Source organism: Oryctolagus cuniculus, chromosome 1, assembly GCF_964237555.1.
Source record: "Oryctolagus cuniculus chromosome 1, mOryCun1.1, whole genome shotgun sequence".
NCBI lineage: Eukaryota > Metazoa > Chordata > Mammalia > Lagomorpha > Leporidae > Oryctolagus > Oryctolagus cuniculus.
In genome coordinates, this window is record NC_091432.1 from 140,588,583 (window position 1) to 140,609,351 (window position 20,769).

Consider the following 20,769-nt stretch of genomic DNA (forward strand, 5'->3'; position numbering starts at 1 on the left):
TCACAGGCTGACAGAAGAATGGGGACATCGCTGATTGTACACGAGAGGAAGAGTAATGCGGCTGCCTCTTGCTGCTTCTCTTTCAAGGGACCACAATACCTTCTACAAGGCGACAAGTAAAATCCTGCCCCGAATCGAGAGAAGCAAATATGTGCAACTGTATGGTCTACTGGGTCCTCTTAAACAAAAACTCTACACAGGAAGTGCAAAACCATCCTCCCAAAGTCAACTTGAATATCCAGTTTTCATAATTCTTCATGGGTAGTATCTCTAACCTATTTTTCCAGGAGGGAAATCTTGCTGTTATTATTTCTACTTTTTCCTAATCACAAAAGTACACTTGGAAGATACACATACATGCACACTCCACATACAAGTAAACAAAAGTCTCCAGCAGTGGCTGGCATTGTGGCCCAGCAGGTAAAGGCACTGCCTGTGGCCCCGGCACCCCACATAGGCACTGCTCTGAGTCCTGGCTGCTCCACTTTGGATTCAGCTCCCTTTTAGTGGCCTGGGAAAAGCAGCAAAGATGGCCCAAGTGTGTAAGCCCCTGCCATCCACCTGAGAGACCATGAAGAAGCTCCAGGCTCCTGAATTTGGCCTGGCCCAGCACTGGCCATTGCAGCCACCTGAGGACTGAACCAATAGATGAAAGCTCTCAATCTCTCTCTCCCTCTCTCCCTCTCTCTCTCTCTCTCTGTCTCTCTCTCTCTCTTGCTCTCGCTCTCTCTCTCTGCCTCTTCTTCTCTCTCTGTGTAACTGTGACTTTCAAGTAAAAAATAAATAAATCTTAAAAAAATAAAAATAAATGAAACAATTTAAAAATAATCTACCAACTATAAGACTTATTTCAGGTCAAATGTCAATCTTTGATACATTCATCTGTGGGAGGAAAAAAATTTCTGGAAAAAATCCCCAGCCACCCCAGGAAATGAGTTAAGGGGCCTATAATGTTAAGGAGTGTTTTGAAAGCATGATCAGAATGCACACATCTGAACAATTTATTCCTTATCATTTCATGTGAGTAGTGCCATTAAATTTATTCTAATAAAGTTGTCTTTCTAACATCACTTTGGAACTCCTCTTTGCAACTGCCTTCAGTTATCTGATGAAGTATCTAAAAAAAAGTTCCAGTACCTTACTGTTATAATTTATTTTTTTATTATTTCTTTGAAAGACAGAGCTACAGAAAGAGGTAGAAAGAGAGAGAGAGAGATCTTCCATCCACTGGTTCTAGGCCCCAAATGACTGCAATGGCCGAAACTAGACTGATCCGAAGCCAGGAGCCAGGAGCTTCTTCTGGGTCTCCCATGTGGGTGCAGGGGCCCAAGTATTTGGGCCACCCTCTGCTGCTTTCCCAGGCACATTAGCAGGGGGCTGGATCGGAAGTGGGGCAGCCAGGACTGGAAATGGCGCCCATATGTAATGCCCGTGCTGTAGGCTGGGGCATTAGCAAGCTGAGCCACAGCACCAGCACCTACTGTTACAATTTAACTCAAAATAATATTACGTTAACTTAATAGGCTACTTGAATGCTAACGACTGGCTTTTTCCAGAAACGTTACAATATATTGTTCATGGGTATATGTGCATGCACACACATGCAACAAAAGCACAATTCCGTGATTCAGCTCACTTCTAAGGAATCAAAAAAGAGAATGGGTGACCAATTTGAAGACACAACACTGCTCAGCATGGAGGGGTAGGAGGCAGGGGAAGTCTCCCTCCTTTTCCAGTGCATAACTTTGAGTTAATCTCCTTGCATGCAAGGCCCATGATTGTGCTTGTCTTTGTATTTCTAGGGCCATGCAGAGCACTCAGAATAAAATAACCCTCATTAGCTTGAGTGAGCAGATAAATCAACGAATGCATAAGTGAACTAGCAAACCAACCAGGCCAGGGTTTACAAGCCTAACTTATCCTGAGATGCGAAAAAGAGGGTGGGGTCGATTATAGTGTGCATTTCTTTATCTATTTTCGGTGTAGTTATTCATATATATATATGTGTATATATATTTATATATAATAGGGTTATAGTATTACAGGTAAATAGAATTATAGTATCACTGGTATCTATAATAGAAGAACAATGAAATTTCTCCTTTGAACAATAAGTCACGAGGCTTTTTGAGGTTCCTGAGCTGGGTGAGCCTAACATGCTAGATTAGTCCCAAATCTAATCCCAAAAGAAAAGGAACAGGAGAAAGTGTGAAAGAAATTCATATTCACTATACTCTCACCCTAGAGCAAAAACATTCAATGGCTTATGTAGTCTGGAACCTCGCTTTGTCGTAGAAAGGGGTTCTAGTTTTCTATGGGTCGTTGGTACTGCACACTCAGAGGAAATCCACACAAATGCGGGCAAGCAGAAGCTGCTTATTCAGAGCCTGCCAAGGAAGGGAGGCAGCTGCCGTCCCCTGATTTTGGCAGAGACTCAAAAGCAGGCAGGAGCAGATTTAAAGAGAGGGAAAGCGCAAAGTGCTGTATGTCATTTTGTTCTGTTGTAATGGAGACTTGAGAGTGGGTAATTCTATAAAGAGCACAAACTTTGGGGGTCAGCATTGTGGAACAGCAGTTTACACTGCCACCTTCAGTGCTGGCATCCTACACGGACACCAGTTTGTGTCCTTGATGATGTGCCTGGGAAAGCGGTAGGAGGAGGCCCGAGTGCTTGGGCACCTGACACCCATGTAGGAGACCCAGATGGAGTTCCAGGCTCCTGGCTTCAGCCTGGCTCAGCTCTGGCCATTGTTGTGGCCATCTGGGGAGTGGAACAGCAGAAGGAAGATCTCTCCCTCTCCCTAAGCCTTTCTTAAAAAATCAAAATTAAAAAAAAACTAACTTATTCTACCACAGTTCTGGAGGCTGCAAAGTGCAGATGAAGGCATCAGTAGGTTCAGTGTCTGCTGAGGGCCCAGTCTCTGCTTCCAAGATGGTGCTGAGAAAGGAATTTGAAATTAGATAAGACTGGGGACCACTAAAACCATTAGCCCAGCTGGACAATAGCTATGAGAGCCCAGACACACACATCAGGACTTAATCTCAACCACATCATTCTTGCTGGCCATGCGACAATATTCTAGTAATAAATAACTCAGGTGAGGCTTGTTCTCATTTATGAGAATTTTATTTCCAAACTAAAGGCATGAAATAGGCAGTAATCAATCAACAGTCTGAACTATTTTTTTTTTAAGATTTATTTATTTTATTTTAAAGTCAGTGTTACACAGAGAGAAGGAAGGGCAGAGAGAGAGAGAGAGAGAGAGAGAGGTTTTCCATCCGCTGGTTCATTCCCCAATTGGCCTCAATGGTCAGAGCTGTGTGGCTCCGAAACCAGGAGCCAGGAGCTTCCTCTGGGTCTCCAAACGCGGGTGCAGGGGCCCAAGGGCTTGGACCGTCTTCTACTGCTTTCCCAGGCCATAGCAGAGAGCTAGATCGGAAGTGGAACAGTCGGGACTCGAACCAGTGCCTGTACGGGATGCCCGCGCTGTAGGTGGCGGCTTCACCTGCTACACCACAGAGCCGGCCCCTGAACTATTCTTATTAATCATGCAGCTATAGCAACCACTTGCTGAAAACCTCATATCCCTTTTTCTGGTCCATAAAATAAATCTCCCTGAATGTCATTTTAGAGAAATTATTCTGGGTAAGCAGGACACATTATTTTTAATCACCTATAAAATTCAGGAAATTTTAAATGAGGGTGGTAAACAGAATTTTATAATCATATTGTTTTAATCTTGAGTTGTACTTAATAATAATATCAGTAGAAGGTTTTTCTTTATATAAGAATTTATAATTATAGATCATTCTACTGTTACTTAATATTGAGGATACTTCAGAAAGTTCATTGAAAATGTATAGTATGAAAAAATTAATGTATGGATTCCAAAAATTTTTGGAACTAAAATAAACTTACCATTTAATTCCAATGTTCCACTACCTTTCTGAAGTATCCTCATATTCTCAGTAATCCATGATCCATGTTATAATAATTCCCATTTTATAGATAAACTAATTTTCCACAATGCTAAATAATGGTTTATCAGTTTGTCAAGAAAAAAGATAAATCTTTATTTATTTATTTTTATTTTTATTTTTTTGACAGGCAGAGTGGACAGTGAGAGAGAGAGGCAGAGAGAAAGGTCTTCCTTTGCCGTTGGTTCACCCTCCAATGGCCGCCACGGCCGGTGCGCTGTGGCCGGCGCACCGCGCTGATCTGATGGCAGGAGCCAGGTACTTATCCTGGTCTCCCATGGGGTGCAGGGCCCAAGCACTTGGGCCAGCCTCCACTGTACTCCCTGGCCACAGCAGAGAGCTGACCTGGAAAAGGGGCAACCAGGAAAGAATCCGGTGCCCTGACCGGGACTAGAACCCGGTGTGCTGGCGCCACAAGGCGGAGGATTAGCCTAGTGAGCCACGGCGCCGGCCTGATAAATCTTATAACTCATTTTTTCTGCCTTTTTCTCAAAGTCTATGATCTTTTTTTCAATTATTCAAAAAGTAGAAAAACACAAGCAATCATATTCAACAAGCTGACTGAGATAAAGAAATATGAGCTCATGTAAATATTCTAAGGGCACAAAATTAAAACATAGAAGTATAGAACATAAAGACAATTGAGGGAAAATAAAATATTTTTGATAAAAATATATCACTGTAAAATGGAGGAGTTATTGTCCCCTGTAAGTTATTATTGCCATTTTTCAGCTTATATTCTTCTACTTTTGTAATAATTTTGAAAAAACAGCAGAAATACTCATTTACTATTTGTTGTTATTTCTATAATTTATTTTTATTGCCGATGATTTATTTATATTAGTCTGGACTCAAGGACATTTATTTAGTTTTTAATCCACTACCAGGTGGCTTATTTTGTTGTTCAATTTGTTAAAACTTTCTAGATTGATCTTTGTTTGGACTATAAGTTATTCAGTTCACATGTGTCCTAAGTGAAAAATGCTGAGATCCTATTTTCCCTGTAGCTGCCTTTTGCTCTCTCTATTCCACATTGGCTGGTTGTCCTGAGGCTTCATTTGCCTGGTGTGTTACAGAAAAGTCATTCAATTCCAGAAAAGTTTTTTCCAACATTCTACATCTCTGAAGTCAAGTGTAAAACCTAGCCGTCAGAAGTACTTTCCCATGCATCCATTAAAAATCTCAGAAAAACACATGGTAAAAATGATCCAAGAGATCATATAAGAATAATAGACATTTAATTACTATAGAATGTCTGATTCATTGGTTCTACCTACTTTGATGTCTTTTGAGCCACACTGGTGTCATTAAAGAAGCTAAAAATCAACAATTTCTGGGTGTTGTTTCCATTCTATTGCTTTGCACCACTTTCATGTGACAGAACAATGTTACACACAAGGACCACCTTCTCAATAATGTTTGGTGTGGGTTTTTTTGTTTTTGTTTTGTTTTGTTTTGTTTTTTGCTTTACAGAAACATGTTCACCCCATGCCTTGTCCTCAGTTGTCGAACACAGTAAGTTTTCTAAAAATGGAACACTCACATTACTTCCACAAAACAGCACACATACAAGCAAAGAGAATGTTTATGTAATCTCCTAGAGCTCAGGCTGAGGGATAATGGTAAATATCAACAGCAAGGAAAAAATTAAAATTTTAGAAATGACCACGCATCCCAGGTTCTAAGACAAAAATGCGGCATGCAATCAGGACTGGAAAGATGTAAGGATTGCAACAGGTGAGAGATACCTGGTTAGCATGACATAACACGTGCTGTAGATTTAGATTTAAGGAACTACCTGTTTAAAAAAAATCAATGGCCTAATGCACCTGATATATGCTGAAGAAGAAATATGGAAATGTACACCATGTTGTCTGATAAAACACCATTAAAATGTGTTCTCAGAGGAGCCCAATGATGTTTAAGCTGTAAAAAACTTTGGGGAGTTCAAGCCAAAATTTTCTAGGTAAAGGGAACCATATAGTATCTCGGTTCAAGGTGAAAAGAATAGAAAATTGAGTAAGATCTCCATAAGTTAAGGAGGCGGAATTGGACAGAGATTCCTAGAAGGCCCAGCTGGTGGGGGAGAGGCTGCCACCAGCCTCTTATCACCCCTCCCCCACTCGCAGGAGTCCTTTGTGATGAGGAGGCCACAGTTCCGTGATGCAGACCTGGGCCTGCTCCCCTCTGCCAAGCGGAACTCCAAGGACTCAGCTGCCTGAGTGATTCAGAGGATGGAAAATCAGAAAAGCATTCGTGCAATGTGGCAGAGCCTCAGCTGCACCTCCTGGGGAACAAACATCATCCTGGTCTTCCTGTGCGGCCTGGGCCTCTTCCTCCTGACATTCGTCCACAGCACTCCACCCTCACCACCTCCCAAGAGAAAGGGGACCATCAGGAAGGTAAGGAGCCCTTGGCCAGAACCCAGCAGACAAGGGTTTTCTCTGTCTTCTACTGTTATTTTCACTGTTTAGCAGCATCCAGAGACTTCTGAGATGGGAAACGTGGGAACGAACATCACCCTTCATGGCAGGGCTTCAGGTGCTTCCGGGATTTCTGTGTGACGCTCTCGGGCCATCCCTGTGGGTGTGCTGGAGGGCACTGGGGTAAAAATCAAACACTAAGCCTTGGAACAGGCAAGGCCTGCCGCCTACAGTGTGATGTCTGGGGGACAACGGCCCTGAGCCTTCTCTCCTCAGGGGCCTTCCTGGGTCAGGTGTCGTGAAGCCGAGCCTTTGTTCTGTGTTGGCAGACCGGAGGGCTGTGCTGGGGAGTGAGAGCCTCAGTTCAGAGCCTGGAGTCACAGCTGGCCTCGGGCAGCAGGCTCCTCCCTGGGAGCTCACACGCATTGCAGGCCAAATCGGTTCCCTCAAGCAGAGGAACAGCGAACCAAGGCCCCCCTAGCAGATATCACATAGAACACTCCTTTGTGCTTTTCAAAGAAGAAAACCAGGAAATATTTCCTCTGTTTTAAAGATGAGTATGGGGAGAGCACTTGGCATAGTGGTTAAGCCTCTAGCTGGGACAACATCATCTCACACCAAAGTGCCTGGGTTCAAGCCCGAGCTCCATTTCTGATTCCTACCCATGTGTATCATAGGAAGGCACCGGTCACAGCTCAAGTAGTTGGGACCCTGCAGTCCACACAGGAGCACTAGAGTCAGTTCCTGGCTGCCAGCTTTGTCCCAGACTGGCTCACTACAATCACTTGGGGAGTGAACAAGTGACTGGGGGCTCTGTCTATTTCTCTCAAATTAATCTTCTCTACAATGAGTAAAAGGAAAGAACATGGAGATCCTTTAGCGAAAAGCGGCAGACATGATATTCATGAGCACTGAACGTCTGCAGCTTGTCTAAGGGGAAGAAGAGAGGACTGGGACTCAGCCCCCTCTTTCTTCCTTGTCTCTCAGTGTCAAGGGCACACAAGGAGGAGAATCAAGAGCAGAAAGAAGAGCAGAGCTCTGAAAGGTAAGGCCCTGACCGTCCACCTGAAGCCCCACAGGTGACCAGACCATGCCAGTCCTTGAGGGACCAGCACCACATCTTATGGATGTCAGTGGGAGGGGCCCACGGGGGAGGGAGGGTTCTAGGAAGGAAATCAGCACCAGGAATCCTCAGGGTTCTGCTGGTAAGGAAGCCATGGTGAGCCAGGAAATGAGTGTTGCCCAGTAGGGGGCACTGTGGGCTGCAGTGGACCAACACTGCCTGCAGCTCATTCCCATAAGGCTAATCCCTCTTTGAGAGGAGCCTTTCCCTTCTCCCCCACAGTGCAGTGGTGAGGACCCCAGGGGGTGATGGATGTGGAAGCACTTTCTAAATGCTAGAGCACCGCCACCTGTGTGCACTGCTCACACTGCCAGGGACCTGGGGGTTGGACACTGACACGCGGGCTCCAGAGTCTGATCTCCCAGGGTCCCCCTATAAAAGAACACTCCACTCGGCCTCCTGGAAGAATCCCAGACCCCTCCCTTCTGCACCCTAACCCAGTCTCCTGGCTTCCAGCCTGCAGAGACTGCTTGGAGAAACTGAAGGAGGCTCGAGGGCTCGTTTCCATTCTGCAAAGGTGAGGAGGTTTCTGCTGTGGTCCATGTCCTTATCCTGCCAGAACGCATTACGTGACTCCAGGGCCTGGAGCATCCCACCCAGGGAGGGGGAGACCACAGGCAGACATGGGATGTGAGTGTACCCCGGGGGTGAGGGAGAGCCAGAGCTCCATGAAGTCAGGGCGTGGGGCAGTGCAGGGGCCCCGGGCTGCAGGCATCCATCCCCGCCAGGCAGGTCAGGGCTCCCGGTCCCATCTGAACCCGGCTGCATCATGTGCCTCCTGTCTCCTGCAGCCACCTGGGAAAGCTCCCTGACGACAGCGCTTCTCACCTTCTGTGTCGGGACCTCCAGGGAGATGAACGCAATCCAGCCCCTGCTGGGGGCCACCAGCCTCATGGGGAGCCCGAGGAAGATGCTTCTCCTGTCACCTCGTCCCCACTGCCTTCCCCGGCTCTGCTGACCCAGCACCCTCCTCCCCCGGCCTCCTGCCCGTCAGAAGGACCTCAACAAGTCCAGTCCGACGTGAAGAGCACCCCGGCAGGCCCTGCCCCAGACAGCGCCCCTCCAGGTAACTCCTGCTTGGCCTCTCTCAGCACGGCCGCCTCGGGCTTGGACCGCATAAGCAGCTCCATTGCATTCTTCTCCTGGTGGTGGCCGACCGCCAAGGCCTTGCTCCTGTTCACCTCACCACATGGCAGAGGCCGGCAAGAGCCTCTTTCCCAGCACCCACCAGAGGCCTCGGCCTGGGGAGACGCCGCACGCGGGCAGGCAGAGGCTGGCGGCCCTCCTTTCATCAGCCCTGATGGCCAGAGGCTGCTAGAAATCCTCATCTCCAGGAGAGCAGGCCTGATGCTGAAGGCAGAAGAGAAGACGGGGTCCCTGCTGGGCCAGATGCGCCCAGGCTGCCTCCTGAGTTCTCTGGGGGCTCTCTTGAGGTCCCTGAGCAGCAAGCAGGCCAGCAGCGCCCCACAGCTCTTCTGGAGACCACGGCACCAATGCACACAGCTGCAGGGGCCTCCGCGGCTCTCTGCCCCCCAGGTCTTTGGGGACCACTTAGAGAAGAAATGCAGCCAGCTCTTCTGGGGCCTCCCCTCTCTGCACAGCGAGTCACTAGTGGCTACGGCCTGGGTCTCTAAGGGGCCCACCCTTTCAAGAGCTCCCACGGTTAGGTTCAATATCAACTCTCGTTCTTCTCCAGTTCAAACTCGGTCCACAGAGCCTCCACTGCTTTCCCAGCCCCAACCCTTGCCTCCTAACCATTTGAATCAACCCCAACCTTTGACTGAAAAGTTGCCTTCACATCCGCGTCAGGTGCCAACCCCAGTCCAGCTCCCTTGCTCTTTCCCAAGCCTACCAAGCCCCTCCCTACACAAGGGTAGGACCTGTAGATCGTCCTGCCCCACCTCCCAGGATAAGGCTCGCTCTATCATCCCAACTGACAATCAAGAAATGGATTGGCCTTTGCAGATGCCACTACAACGGAAGTGGGCTGCTCGCTCTTTTCTCCAAAACCCTCAAGAAGGTGCTGGCCAACCCACACCCAGCCTCCCCCAGGGTAGCTGGGCCTCCCAAACCAGGAAGTCCACCTCTGCCTTTCCTGGGGAAACCATCAGCCCTGAGCGCCACAGGCAGTCTGAACAACAAAGTCAAGCAAGGCTTCTCAAGGATAAACCCCAGGATGGCTTCCTTTACAGAATCCAACCATGTCAGAAACTGATGCACCCTCGGGGCAAATTCTCAAGGACCTGCCCATTCCAGGGAATGGAAAAGCATGGCCGCTCCCAGCCGTCCCTGCCCTCTGCAGTTGCAGGTAAAAGCATCAAGGATGTGAAGACAATGGAGCCCATGCAATGCAGAAGACTCCACAGAAAGGGTGCAGTAGGGCTCAAACTAGGCAAACAAAGCAAGGATCCAGGGCAGCATGAAGATGACAAAAAAGACCTACCCTGGATTCCAGAAAGCACCTCAGTGGAGGTTCTGGAAGATGACAAGGAGGAAGCAGAACGTAACTTTTTCAAGCCCAGGAAGCATGAGTATAGGAGCTATCAACCCAGGGTCCCAGAAAAGGAAGATCTCAAAAAAGACCTGAAAGCCCATTTGGAAAAGAAGTCGGGGCAGATCAATAAGGGCCGAATCCCTGTGAGGGTGCGTCGATCCTGGCTTACTGCTAACTATGCATTTCCCAATTACAACACCCACATAAAACCTAGAAATCCAGCAGACCCGAAAGGTCACAACTCCTCGGTGAACACCTCCCAGAAGACTTACTTTGTCAATCCTTTCACTCGAAACTTGCTAGAAACACACATTAAAAGTTTTCCAGTGAGGCGAGGGTGGAATCTATACCACCAGACCCTCAAGCACACAAATCTCAACTCAGGTGCAGTCCAAGCTTCACAGCACCCGCAGCCCAAATTTCCCTCTTCAGCTTCCCAGGAGTCAGGGGCCAATGTGAAAGTCAAGGCTGCCAATGCCCTAGGAGACCCTCACAAAGGTCTAGGAGAGAAGATGATGGCAAAAAAGTCAGTTCCACCCCCAGAGAGACCCGTCATTGCCCCCTCATCTGTGTATAAGGAAGCCAAGAAGACCCTGGCAGTGGCCCCATCTGGTGGCACCCGGAGGCTCTCGGAGGCCCCTGGGACCAGACAGGAGGCCAAACTTCCTATTGAGTCTCTCAAAGATAGCCTTCGGGACAGATTCCAGCAGAGCAAGACTGCTCAGGGAGCTAGGAGAGGCAGCCTAGCACGGAGGAAAAGTACAACAGCCGCCAAGAATGAACCTCAAGAGATTGGGCACCTGGCCCCCCCAGACCATTACAAACCCAAAACGCAGATCAGTAGAATATCCCCGGCTACAGGGGCAAAAGAAATCAGGGATGCATTGGAGGCTGAGGAGAAGCCTCTCATGTGGGAAGCCACCAGGGAAGCCAACATGACAATCTCCCAAACCATCAATGTGAATCTGAATTTAGAACCTTGTGGGGATGGTCAACGTCCCCAAACCTCACGAATGCCTATTGGCTACCGCACAGGACAGCCAGGCCTGGAAAGAGAGGTTGTCAATGAAGTGGAGGTCCAAGTGGAGGTGGAGTCAGAGAATCAGCCTCAAGGCCAGGACACTGATATTGTCTATCAAGACTACACTGTTGAGGTGCACCCCATCACAGACATCTTGGCTTCTCAGGCCTCTTCAGACACTCCAAAGAACATGTCCAGTAGCAACATATCAGCTTCCCAGGGGCTTCACGACCACCTATTGAAGGCAGGTTGGAGCCAGAGGCAGCAAGAGCCCAGGAGCCCAAAAGTGAGATCCCCATGGAAGAGTGAGAACAAGATGTTCAGTCCTTCTGACAAGAGAGAGGACTGCAGGAGACTCAGACCAGGAGATCACGAAGAAAGAGCTGCAGCACAAAGGGCCACACATGCCCGTGGGATGAGCCACCCTGCCCGGAACAGGGAAACAGGAGACACCCTGGTTAAAAAGTCTTCACAATTCCTGCCAAAGAGGAGACAAGAACCACTGGAAAGCCACAACAAAAAGAGAATAAGGCCCTTTATGCAGCATTCTACCCCTACCAAAAGAGGCGCAGGATGGGAAGATACCCTGCCCAGAGACAGGCCTGTATCAGCAACTGCTGGGAGCCAAGGATCGCACTTAGGCAGATTGTTCACAGAAAAGAGAGAGGCTCAGGCACAGGCCCTCACCACAGTTGTGGGAAAGATTGTGGTGGACCAGCTGGGGCTTCCGTATACACAAGTTCCCTCAGAGTTCAGTTGGTACACAGAGGAAACCCAGGTCCCACTGGGTGAGTGTCCCTGCTACCACAGGGGTCCCTCCTACCCAGAGCCAAGGAGAGTGGGGATGGATACAGCATTTTGTCACCAAGCAACCCCCCAGAGTTTCAGCCATCCTATCAACAGCATGTCAGTCAGGGACAGGGACAGTCACCAGTTCTCCCCACCCAGGGAGCCTGTGTCCCGAGCTAGCCAAAGCCAACACAGGTCAGAAGTGGCAGGTACCTTGGGCCACTCTATCTCTTGCCCCAGGAACTGCCTTCTTCAGAGAAGTGTTTCATCTGGTCCAGCATATCAGGTCCCTCGTGTATTTTCCACTGGGAAAAGTTTTCTCCCAGAACAACGTCAATTCCTGCCACAGAAACCTATTCAGTCTTATGTCGGCACATCCTTTATGTGCTAATGGCTTCCACCTACAAATATACTTATGCTTCTCTATTAAATGTGTATTTCCTCATCAGATTTAGTGGCGTCAGTCTGTGCTGTGCACTGGGGTGTGGGAAAGGTTCAGTGTCTGTGTTTCTGAATGCGGCTTCTAGAAGGGACAGGGTGACAGTGTCACTGCAGTGCCACCCTCACTCCAGATGCCACAGGACTGTCTCCTAGGTTTTCACTGACAAGTGCAGAAACAAGCAAAAGAAAGCCTTCAGTACTTGTCAGGATGAGTACATCCACCTTTGCAGGTACATGTGGCACCAGGACTTCTCCTGGAGCAGAGGTGGGGACATAAAAGTGCCCAGGGCCAGCCTGAGGTCACAAAGGAAGTCTTACCTGGCTTTCAGTTCTCGCTTGCCCCAGAGACAGGCAGGGAAGAGGTAATCAGACAGGATCTGTACAAACAGGGGGTTGGGTGACTTATCCAAAATGTAGAGCCTGGGTATAGGGACAGCCCAGGAGTAGTCTCAGCTTGGTCCTCACTCTGCTCCTTACACAGGTTTCCTCTGCCCAGGGCCCAACCACATGGGAAAGTGGGAAGGTCCCAAAATGGGGAGAGAAAGGACCATTTCTCCACTTTTCCATGCCGTGCCACACATGGGATGAGCCCTGGCATAAATCCAAAAGGCTAATCCTTGTTGGAAGGTCTTGAAGCAGGAGAGGTCAGTGGGATAGACGGTAACAGAACAGCTCCTGCTCCCCTGAAAGGAGGGGGAGCAGGCACATGCCTTGCAGGTCACTCCTGGGCGGTCCTGCCTGGTTCCCATGATTGGGGTGGCAGCCTCCAGGGTGTGCCCAGCAGTCACAGTGGATGACCCAAGAGGGGCTGGGACCTGGAACAGGGCTAGTCTGTCCCTCAGGAGTGGGATGCATGGGATTGGGGCCCTGAGTCTGCTGGCTTCTCAAGACCAAAGAGGTATGTTCCGGGATGTGCTGGAACTGGATGAGGATCCCAGGACTTGTTCAGCAAAAACACAGGAAACGGAGGGGCCTGTAAGAAACAAGAGGCAGCAAGTCCCTGACCCCCAAGACATGCAGCAAGGGCAGGGTCGGGGAGGCAGATGCTCGCTCAGGCAGCCTTGAGAGAGGCCCCATGGAGACTTCTGACAAAGACCCTCCACAAAGACCTCTACCGAGAGACCCCTCAGAGACCTCCAGAGGTCTTCCCAAGACTTGTGACAACAGCCCACAGAGACTGGGACCTCTGTGAGAGACCACAGAGGGAGAGAGACAGAGAGAGATCATCTCTCAGAGAGATTCACAGACACCACCACGGCTTCTAACAGAGAACTCCAGAGACATCTCCTCAGAGACCCCCCCAGAGTCATCTACAGAGACCACCCCAAGACCTGTGCCAGAGATCCCCACAGAGCCAGGGAATTCACTCAGTAATCCCTGTCCGGTCCGGTTATGTCTGCGGTTTTCAGAGTGACCCAATCCCACCACAGAACTGTAGTGAACGCCATCCATGCTGTTCCTTGATACTGAGACATGTTGGCAAGTGGGAAGTGGCTTCTCAGTTTGATTTTTTATGCCAAAAAAGACAGAAAATACTGTGATTTTAGTGAATAATTGGCATGTCAAGAATGTAAAATAAAATAAAATGTAAAGTAAAATAAAACAGGCAGAGGTGATTAAGGTGCAGGGGACACAATGTGCAAGTCCCTGTTAGTTGAGATGTAACAGCAGAGGGTGTGGTCTCTGGCTCTATAATTTCCTTGCAAATGATTTTCTTTCAATGCTTGAACTAAGTGCAGGTGCTCCTGACTTACAATGGGCCTCATCGCAATAAAACTATGTGAAGTTGAAAATACGAGGCTACTTCATGGAAAGTGCAATTGATAAATAATTCTACTTTGACTTAAAGTATTTTGAAATTCATACACAGAAGAGGTATTCAAAAAGTTCATGAAAATGTATATTAAGAAAAACTATGCATAGATATCCAAAGTTTTTGGCACCCAAATTTTAATTTCATTTTTTCATGAAATTTTTGAATTATCCTAATATCATTTGATGAAAATGAATTTAATACAACTAACCTACCAACATCATAGCTTACCCACGCCTACCTTCAACATGGTCAGAAACTTATATCAGCCTACACTCAGGCAAAATCATCTAACACAAAGACTATTTTATGATAAAGTGTTGACTGCCTCATGTTAGTTCTTGACTACGGGACTGGAAGTGACACGCAGAATGGTGTCACTTGTTAGATCAAAATGTTGTAAATAAGAGAAGTCTGTATTCTCAACTGAGTAGGAGGACAAGAAAGACCCTCAAAGCGGGTGGCTCAGACAAGCAGCCCTGGGAGAGGGAACGCTGCTGTGGGGTGAAAAGTGCTCCTACCATGTATGTGTTGGGGAAAGCTGAACTAATTTCAATTATATGAAGAGGATTATCACATTTTACAAAAAAACTACTACCCCAGGACAGAAGGAAACATAAACCAATCTGAGAAGGATGAACTTACACAGATTTTTTTTATTTAAGTTATGTAAGTTTCATGCATTTCAAATATACAGATTTAGGAACATAGTGACACTCCCCCCCAACCTCCCTCCTACCCATGCTCCAACCCTCCCTCCTCCTACCTCTCCTATTCCCACTCTTAATTTTTACAAAGGTCTATTTTCAGTTTACTTAATGATCATGTAGTTAATCCTACACTAAGCAAAAGAGTTCAACAAATAGTATGAAGAGAAAATAAAAAAAAAAAAAAAAACACTGTCCTTCAATGGAAGAAACAAGGGCTGTAAACAATCATCAAATCTCAGAACGCCTATTTCACTCCAATACATTACATTTCAGGTACTCTATTACTAGTTACTACAGATTGGGGAAAACATATGATATCTGTCTTTTTGGGACTGGCTAATTTCACTACATATAATGGTTTCCACTTGTGTCCATCTTGTTGCAAAAGATAGGATTTCATTTTTTTTTAAAGCTGAGTAGCACTCCATAGTGTATATATACCATAATTTCCTTATCCGTCAACAGCTGATGGACATCTGGGTTGATTCCATATCTTAGCTATTGTGAATTGTGCAAGGATTTTTCATTTATTTGCTTTCAAATTTTTTAATCATTTTCATACTTATAAAAGTAATCACTTTATAGTTCTGGCTAAATCACTCTGCTTCAGTGAAGTGACAATTATTTTCCAAGAATCTGTGATCCTATTTTGATGAAGTGTTCTAACACTTTATTTTTTTTAATTTATTTATTTATTTGAAAGTCAGAGTTACACAGAGAGGAGAGGCAGAGAGAGAGAGAGAGAGGTCTTCCATCTGCTGGTGCACTCCCCAGTTGGCTGCAACAGCCAGAGCTGCACCAATCCGAAGCCAGGAGCCAGGAGCCTCTTTCCGGTCTCCCATGCTGGTGCAGGGGCCCAAGGATTTGGGCCATCTTCTACTGCTATCTGGGCCATGGCAGAGAGATGGACAGGAAGTGGAGCAGTCAGGTCTCAAACCGGTGCCCATATAGGATGCTGGTGCTTCAGGCCAGGGCATTAACCCACTGTGCCACAGCGCTGGCCCTGCATTGTTGGTTTTAAACTCAAATGTTTATGGTAGATAAAATACACATTTTAAATAAAGGATGAAGCATTTACATCTTCCCCACTCTTGATTCATCCAAAATTCAAAAAATATTCATGAGAGTTATTATTTTTATGGTAGTGCTGCTTTTTTTTTTTTGCATAAGTTCAATATAAATCTGTTTTATAACAGTCCACCATTGCAAATGTTTGCATAACTGAAAATACAAACAGAATGCCTGGCTTCAAGGATCCCAATTTTACAAGGGTGAATTAAATGTTCATTTCTTTGTATTTCATTTATTTGTATTTCCAGGAACATTGAGAGAATAAGTACTACTGATAGAATCCAATGTGGGGGCCTGCACTGTGGCATAGAGGGTGAAGTTCCCATATGGGTGCTGGTTTGAGTTGCAGCTCCTCCACTTCCAATCCAGCTCTCTGCTATGACCTGGGAAAGCAGTGGAAGATGGCCCAAGTCCTTGGGCCCCTGCACCCACGTGGGTGGCTCCTGGCTTTGAATTGGCCCAGCTCTGGATGTTGTGGTCATCTGGGGAGTGAACCAGTGGATGGAAGACCCACCTCACTCCTTGCATCTGCCTCTCTGTAACTCTGCCTTTTTTTTTTTTTTTTTTTTTTTTTTTTTTTTTTTTTTTTTTTGACAGGCAGAGTGGACAGTGAGAGAGAGAGACAGAGAAGGGTCTTCCTTTGCCATTGGTTCACCCTCCAATGGCCGCCGCGGGCAGTGCGCTGCGGCCGGCGCACCGCGCTGATCCAATGGCAGGAGCCAGGTACTTTATCCTGGTCTCCCATGCGGTGCAGGGCCCAAGTACTTGGGCCATCCTCCACTGCACTCCCTGGCCACAGCAGAGAGCTGGCCTGGAAGAGGGGCAACCGGGACAGAATCCGGTGCCCCGACCGGGACTAGAACCCGGTGTGCCAGCGCCGCTAGGCAGAGGATTAGCCTAGTGAGCCGCGGCAACGGCCGTCTGCTTTTCAAATAAATAAATAAATCTTAAAAAAAAAAAAATCCAAATGTTCTTTGGCTGGGTTTCCTAGCCCGGAGAAGTTTTCTAAATCTATGATTACGAAGTGAAGTGGTAAATTCCTTTCTTCAGTTTTTTTTTTAACTTATTTATTTTGAAAGTCATAGTTACAGAGAAGGGGGGAGAGAGAGAGGAAGAGAGAGAGAGAGAGAGAGGTCTTTCATCTGCTGGTTCACTCCCCACATGGCTGCAACAACCAGGGCTGAATCAGGAGCCAGGAGCTTCTTCTGGGTCTCCCACAATGGTTGGCAGAGCATCAAAGTAGGAAAGAAGGAATTATATGTTTTTATGTATGGAAAAATTAAAACTCCATAAAATATATAGTTTTTTTAAACTTTTATTTAGTAAATATAATTTTCCAAAGTACAGTTTATGGATTACAATGGCTTTCCCCCCCATAACTTCCCTCCCACCCGGACCCCTCCCATCTCCTGCTCCCTCTCCCATTCCATTCACATCAAGATTCATTTCCAATTATCTTTATATATAGAAGATCAATTTAGTATATATTAAGTAAAGATTTCATCAGTTTGCACCCACACAGAACATAAAGTGTAAAATACTGTTTCAGTACTAGTTACAGCATTACTTCACATTGGACAACACATTAAGGACAGAGATCCCACATGAGGAGTAAGTACACAGTGACTCCTGTTGCTGACTTAACAATTTGACACTCTTGTTTATGGCGTCAGAAATCTCCCTAGGCTCTAGTCATGAGTTTCCAAGGCTATGGAAGCCTCTTGAGTTCACTGACTTCGATCTTATTTAGGCAAGGTCATAGTCAAAGTGGAAGTTCTCTCCTCCCTTCAGAGAAAGGTACCTCCTTCTTTGATGGCCCCGTTCTTTCTACTGGGATCTCACTCGCAGGGATCTTTCATTTAGGCTTGTTTTTTTTTTTTTTTTTTTTTTTTTTTTTTTTTTTTTGCCAGAGTGTCTTGGCTTTCCATGCCTAAAATACTCTCATGGGCTCTTCAGCCAGATCCGAATGCCTTAAGGGCTGATTCTGAGGCCAGAGTGCTGTTTAGGACATCTGCCATTCTATGAGTCTGCTGTGTATCCCGCTTCCCATGTTGGATCGTTCTCTCCCTTTTTGATTCTATCAGTTAGTATTAGCAGACACTAGTCTTGTTTGTGTGATCCCTTTGACTCTTAGACCTATCAGTGTGATCAATTGTGAACTGAAATTGATCACTTGGACTAGTGAGATGGCATTGGTACATGCAATCTTGATGGGATTGTATTGGAATCCCCTGGCACATTTCTTATTTTATTTTATTTTATTTTATTTTTTTATTTTTTGACAGGCAGAGTGGACAGTGAGAGAGAGAGACAGAGAGAAAGGTCTTCCTTTGCCGTTGGTTCACCCTCCAATGGCCGCCGCGGCTGGCGCACCGCGGCCGGCGCACCACGCTGATCCGATGGCAGGAGCCAGGAGCCAGGTGCTTTTCCTGGTCTCCCATGGGGTGCAGGGCCCAAGCACCTGGGCCATCCTCCACTGCACTCCCTGGCCACAGCAGAGAGCTGGACTGGAAGAGGGGCAACCGGGACAGAATCCGGCGCCCCAACTGGGACTAGAACTCGGTGTGCTGGCGCCGCTAGGCGGAGGATTAGCCTAGTGAGCCGCGGCGCCGGCCCCCCTGGCACATTTCTAGCTCCACCATTTGGGGCAAGTCTGATTGAGCATGTCCCAAATTGTACATCTCCTCCCTCTCTTATTCCCACTCTTATATTTAACAGGGATCACTTTTCAGTTAAATTTCAATACCTAAGAATAAATGTGTGTTAATTACAGAGTTTAACCAATAGTATATATTATATATGATTTTTAAAAATGATGTGTTATTTATTTGAAAGGGAGAATTGCAAGAGAGAGGGAGGCAGAGGCAGAGAGAGAGAGAGAGAGAGAGCAAGAAAGGTCTTCCATCCGCTGGTTCACTACCCAGTTGGCCGCAACAGCCAGAGCTGCGCTGATCCAAAGCCAGGAACCTGGAGCTTCCTCTGGGTCTCCCACTGGGTGCAGGGGCCCAAGCACTTGGGCCATCTTCTACTGCTTTCCCAGGCCATAGCACAGAGCTGAGTCAGAAGTGGAACAACCAGGATTCAAACTGGTGCCCATACGGGTTGCCAGCATTGCAGGCAGTGGCTTTACCCTTTATGCCACAGTGCTAGCCCCTTAGATATGATTTATAAAATTGGTAATATTGCAGTAAAAACAACATTAAGAATAAGTAGCTTTTTAAACACCAACAATGATATTTAGAAAAAAATCAGGACAGCAATCTCATTCATAATAGCTCCAAAAAATAATTCATCAAATAAATAACTAAACTCATCAAATAATTAAATAAGTTCAACCAAAAAAGTAAATGACCTCTAGAATGGAAATTACAAAACACTAACAAAAGAAATTTAAGTGGACACACACACAAAATGGGAAGACTTTCCATATTCATGGATTGGAAGAATGTGGTTTCCATGTCCACACTAATCAAAGCAATTCACAGATGCAACACCAATGAGATTCACAGAGATCTTTAAAACGCCTAAATTTTGTGTAGACCTACAAAAGATCCTGGGTAGCCAAAGCAATTCTAACCAAAAAAGAACACCACCAGGGCTATTTTAATACCTGACATCAAAAAATATTAAAAACATATAGCAACCAAAATAGCATGATATTGGCATAAAAATAGACCCAAAGATTGATGGAACAGATTAGACAACCCAGAGATAAACCTATGTATTTATAGACAAATCTTTTTTTATATAAATAACCAACAACAACATGCATAGGAGATAAGGTCTCATCAATAAATGGTGCTGAGAAAACTGAATATCTGTACAAAGGAGAAATAAAGTCAACTTCTTTCACTCCCCATATGCACATTCAATTAAAAATGGATCAAAGACTTATACATAAGACAGGAAGTATTGAAAGAACTAAAAGAAATAATAGGGAAAATGCTTCAGGACATTGGTCTGGGCAAATATTATTTGTATTAGTCCCTAAAAGCACAGGCAATAGTCAACAGAGTAAAGACATTAAACCTACAGAATTGGAGGAATATTTGCAAGCTATCTATCTAACAAGGAATTGATGTTCAGAATATATAAGGAACACAAAGAACTCAGCAGAAAAAAAAATGTTCTGTTTTAAAAATGGATGCATGACCTGAATTGATATTACCCAAAATAGGATATACAAATGTCCAACAACCCTTTGAAAATGGTTAACATTACTAATCATCACAGTTCTACAAATCAAATCTACAAAGAGAGATATCACCACATCTCAGTCAGAATGGCTCTTATCACACAAGAAAAGCTGAATGCTGACAAAGAAGGGAAGAGAAGGCAACACTCACTGCTAGTGGCAATGCAAATTAGCACAGCTATTAGGGACATAGTATAGAACTGGCTTTAAAAACTAATTAAGGACAGGCGTTGTGGCAGAGTGCGTAGAGGCATTGCCTATGATGCCAACATCTTTATGGACACCAGATGGTGCCCCAGCTGCTCTACTTCCAATCCTGCTCCCTGCAAATGTCCTTGGAAAAGCAGCAGAAGATGGCCTAATTGTTTTGGCCCCTGCACCCACTTGCTGTTCTAACAGGTAAGATATAGAATCCACGTTGGTGCTCATCAGTGAGAGGATAAAGAAAACACATGAGTTAAAAACACCTATAGTGAATGCAAATGTCTGGTCTGTGGTTAAGCTGTTGCTACTATGGCTTCTGGCTTCCAGCTAGTGCACAGCCAGATAAGAAGCAGGTAATAGCTCAAGTGCATGGATCCCTGCCACCCACATGGGAATCCAGCGCTCAGTGCCTGGCTCCCAGCTTCAATCTGGTTCAGCCCAAGTACGAGGATTTGAGGACAGCCAATAGATGGGCATTCTGTGTGTCCATGTGTCTGCCTGCCTATC

The 20,769-nt window shown here is 46.2% G+C and overlaps 1 protein-coding gene across 1 annotated transcript; it reads left to right on the plus strand.

Annotated features, from left to right (window-relative positions):
• Positions 1 to 6,132: 6,132 nt before the first annotated feature.
• On the plus strand, positions 6,133 to 12,295 carry LOC100349629 (spermatogenesis-associated protein 31E1). The gene is made up of 4 exons (XM_008257891.4): positions 6,133 to 6,380; positions 7,389 to 7,446; positions 7,981 to 8,041; positions 8,316 to 12,295. The coding sequence occupies exons 1-4, from the start codon at positions 6,213 to 6,215 to the stop codon at positions 12,217 to 12,219; spliced, it is 4,191 nt and encodes a 1,396-aa protein (XP_008256113.3). The 5' UTR covers positions 6,133 to 6,212; the 3' UTR covers positions 12,220 to 12,295.
• The last annotated feature ends 8,474 nt before the right edge of the window (positions 12,296 to 20,769 follow it).

Excerpts from the sequence above, each read along its gene's own strand:
- LOC100349629 (XM_008257891.4), top strand. The coding sequence starts at position 6,213 with ATGGAAAATCAGAAAAGCATTCGTGCAATGTGGCAGAGCCTCAGCTGC. Across the intron at positions 6,381-7,388 it reads GAAAGGGGACCATCAGGAAG|TGTCAAGGGCACACAAGGAG; the intron begins GTAAGGAGCCCT and ends CTTGTCTCTCAG. Across the intron at positions 7,447-7,980 it reads GAAGAGCAGAGCTCTGAAAG|CCTGCAGAGACTGCTTGGAG; the intron begins GTAAGGCCCTGA and ends CCTGGCTTCCAG.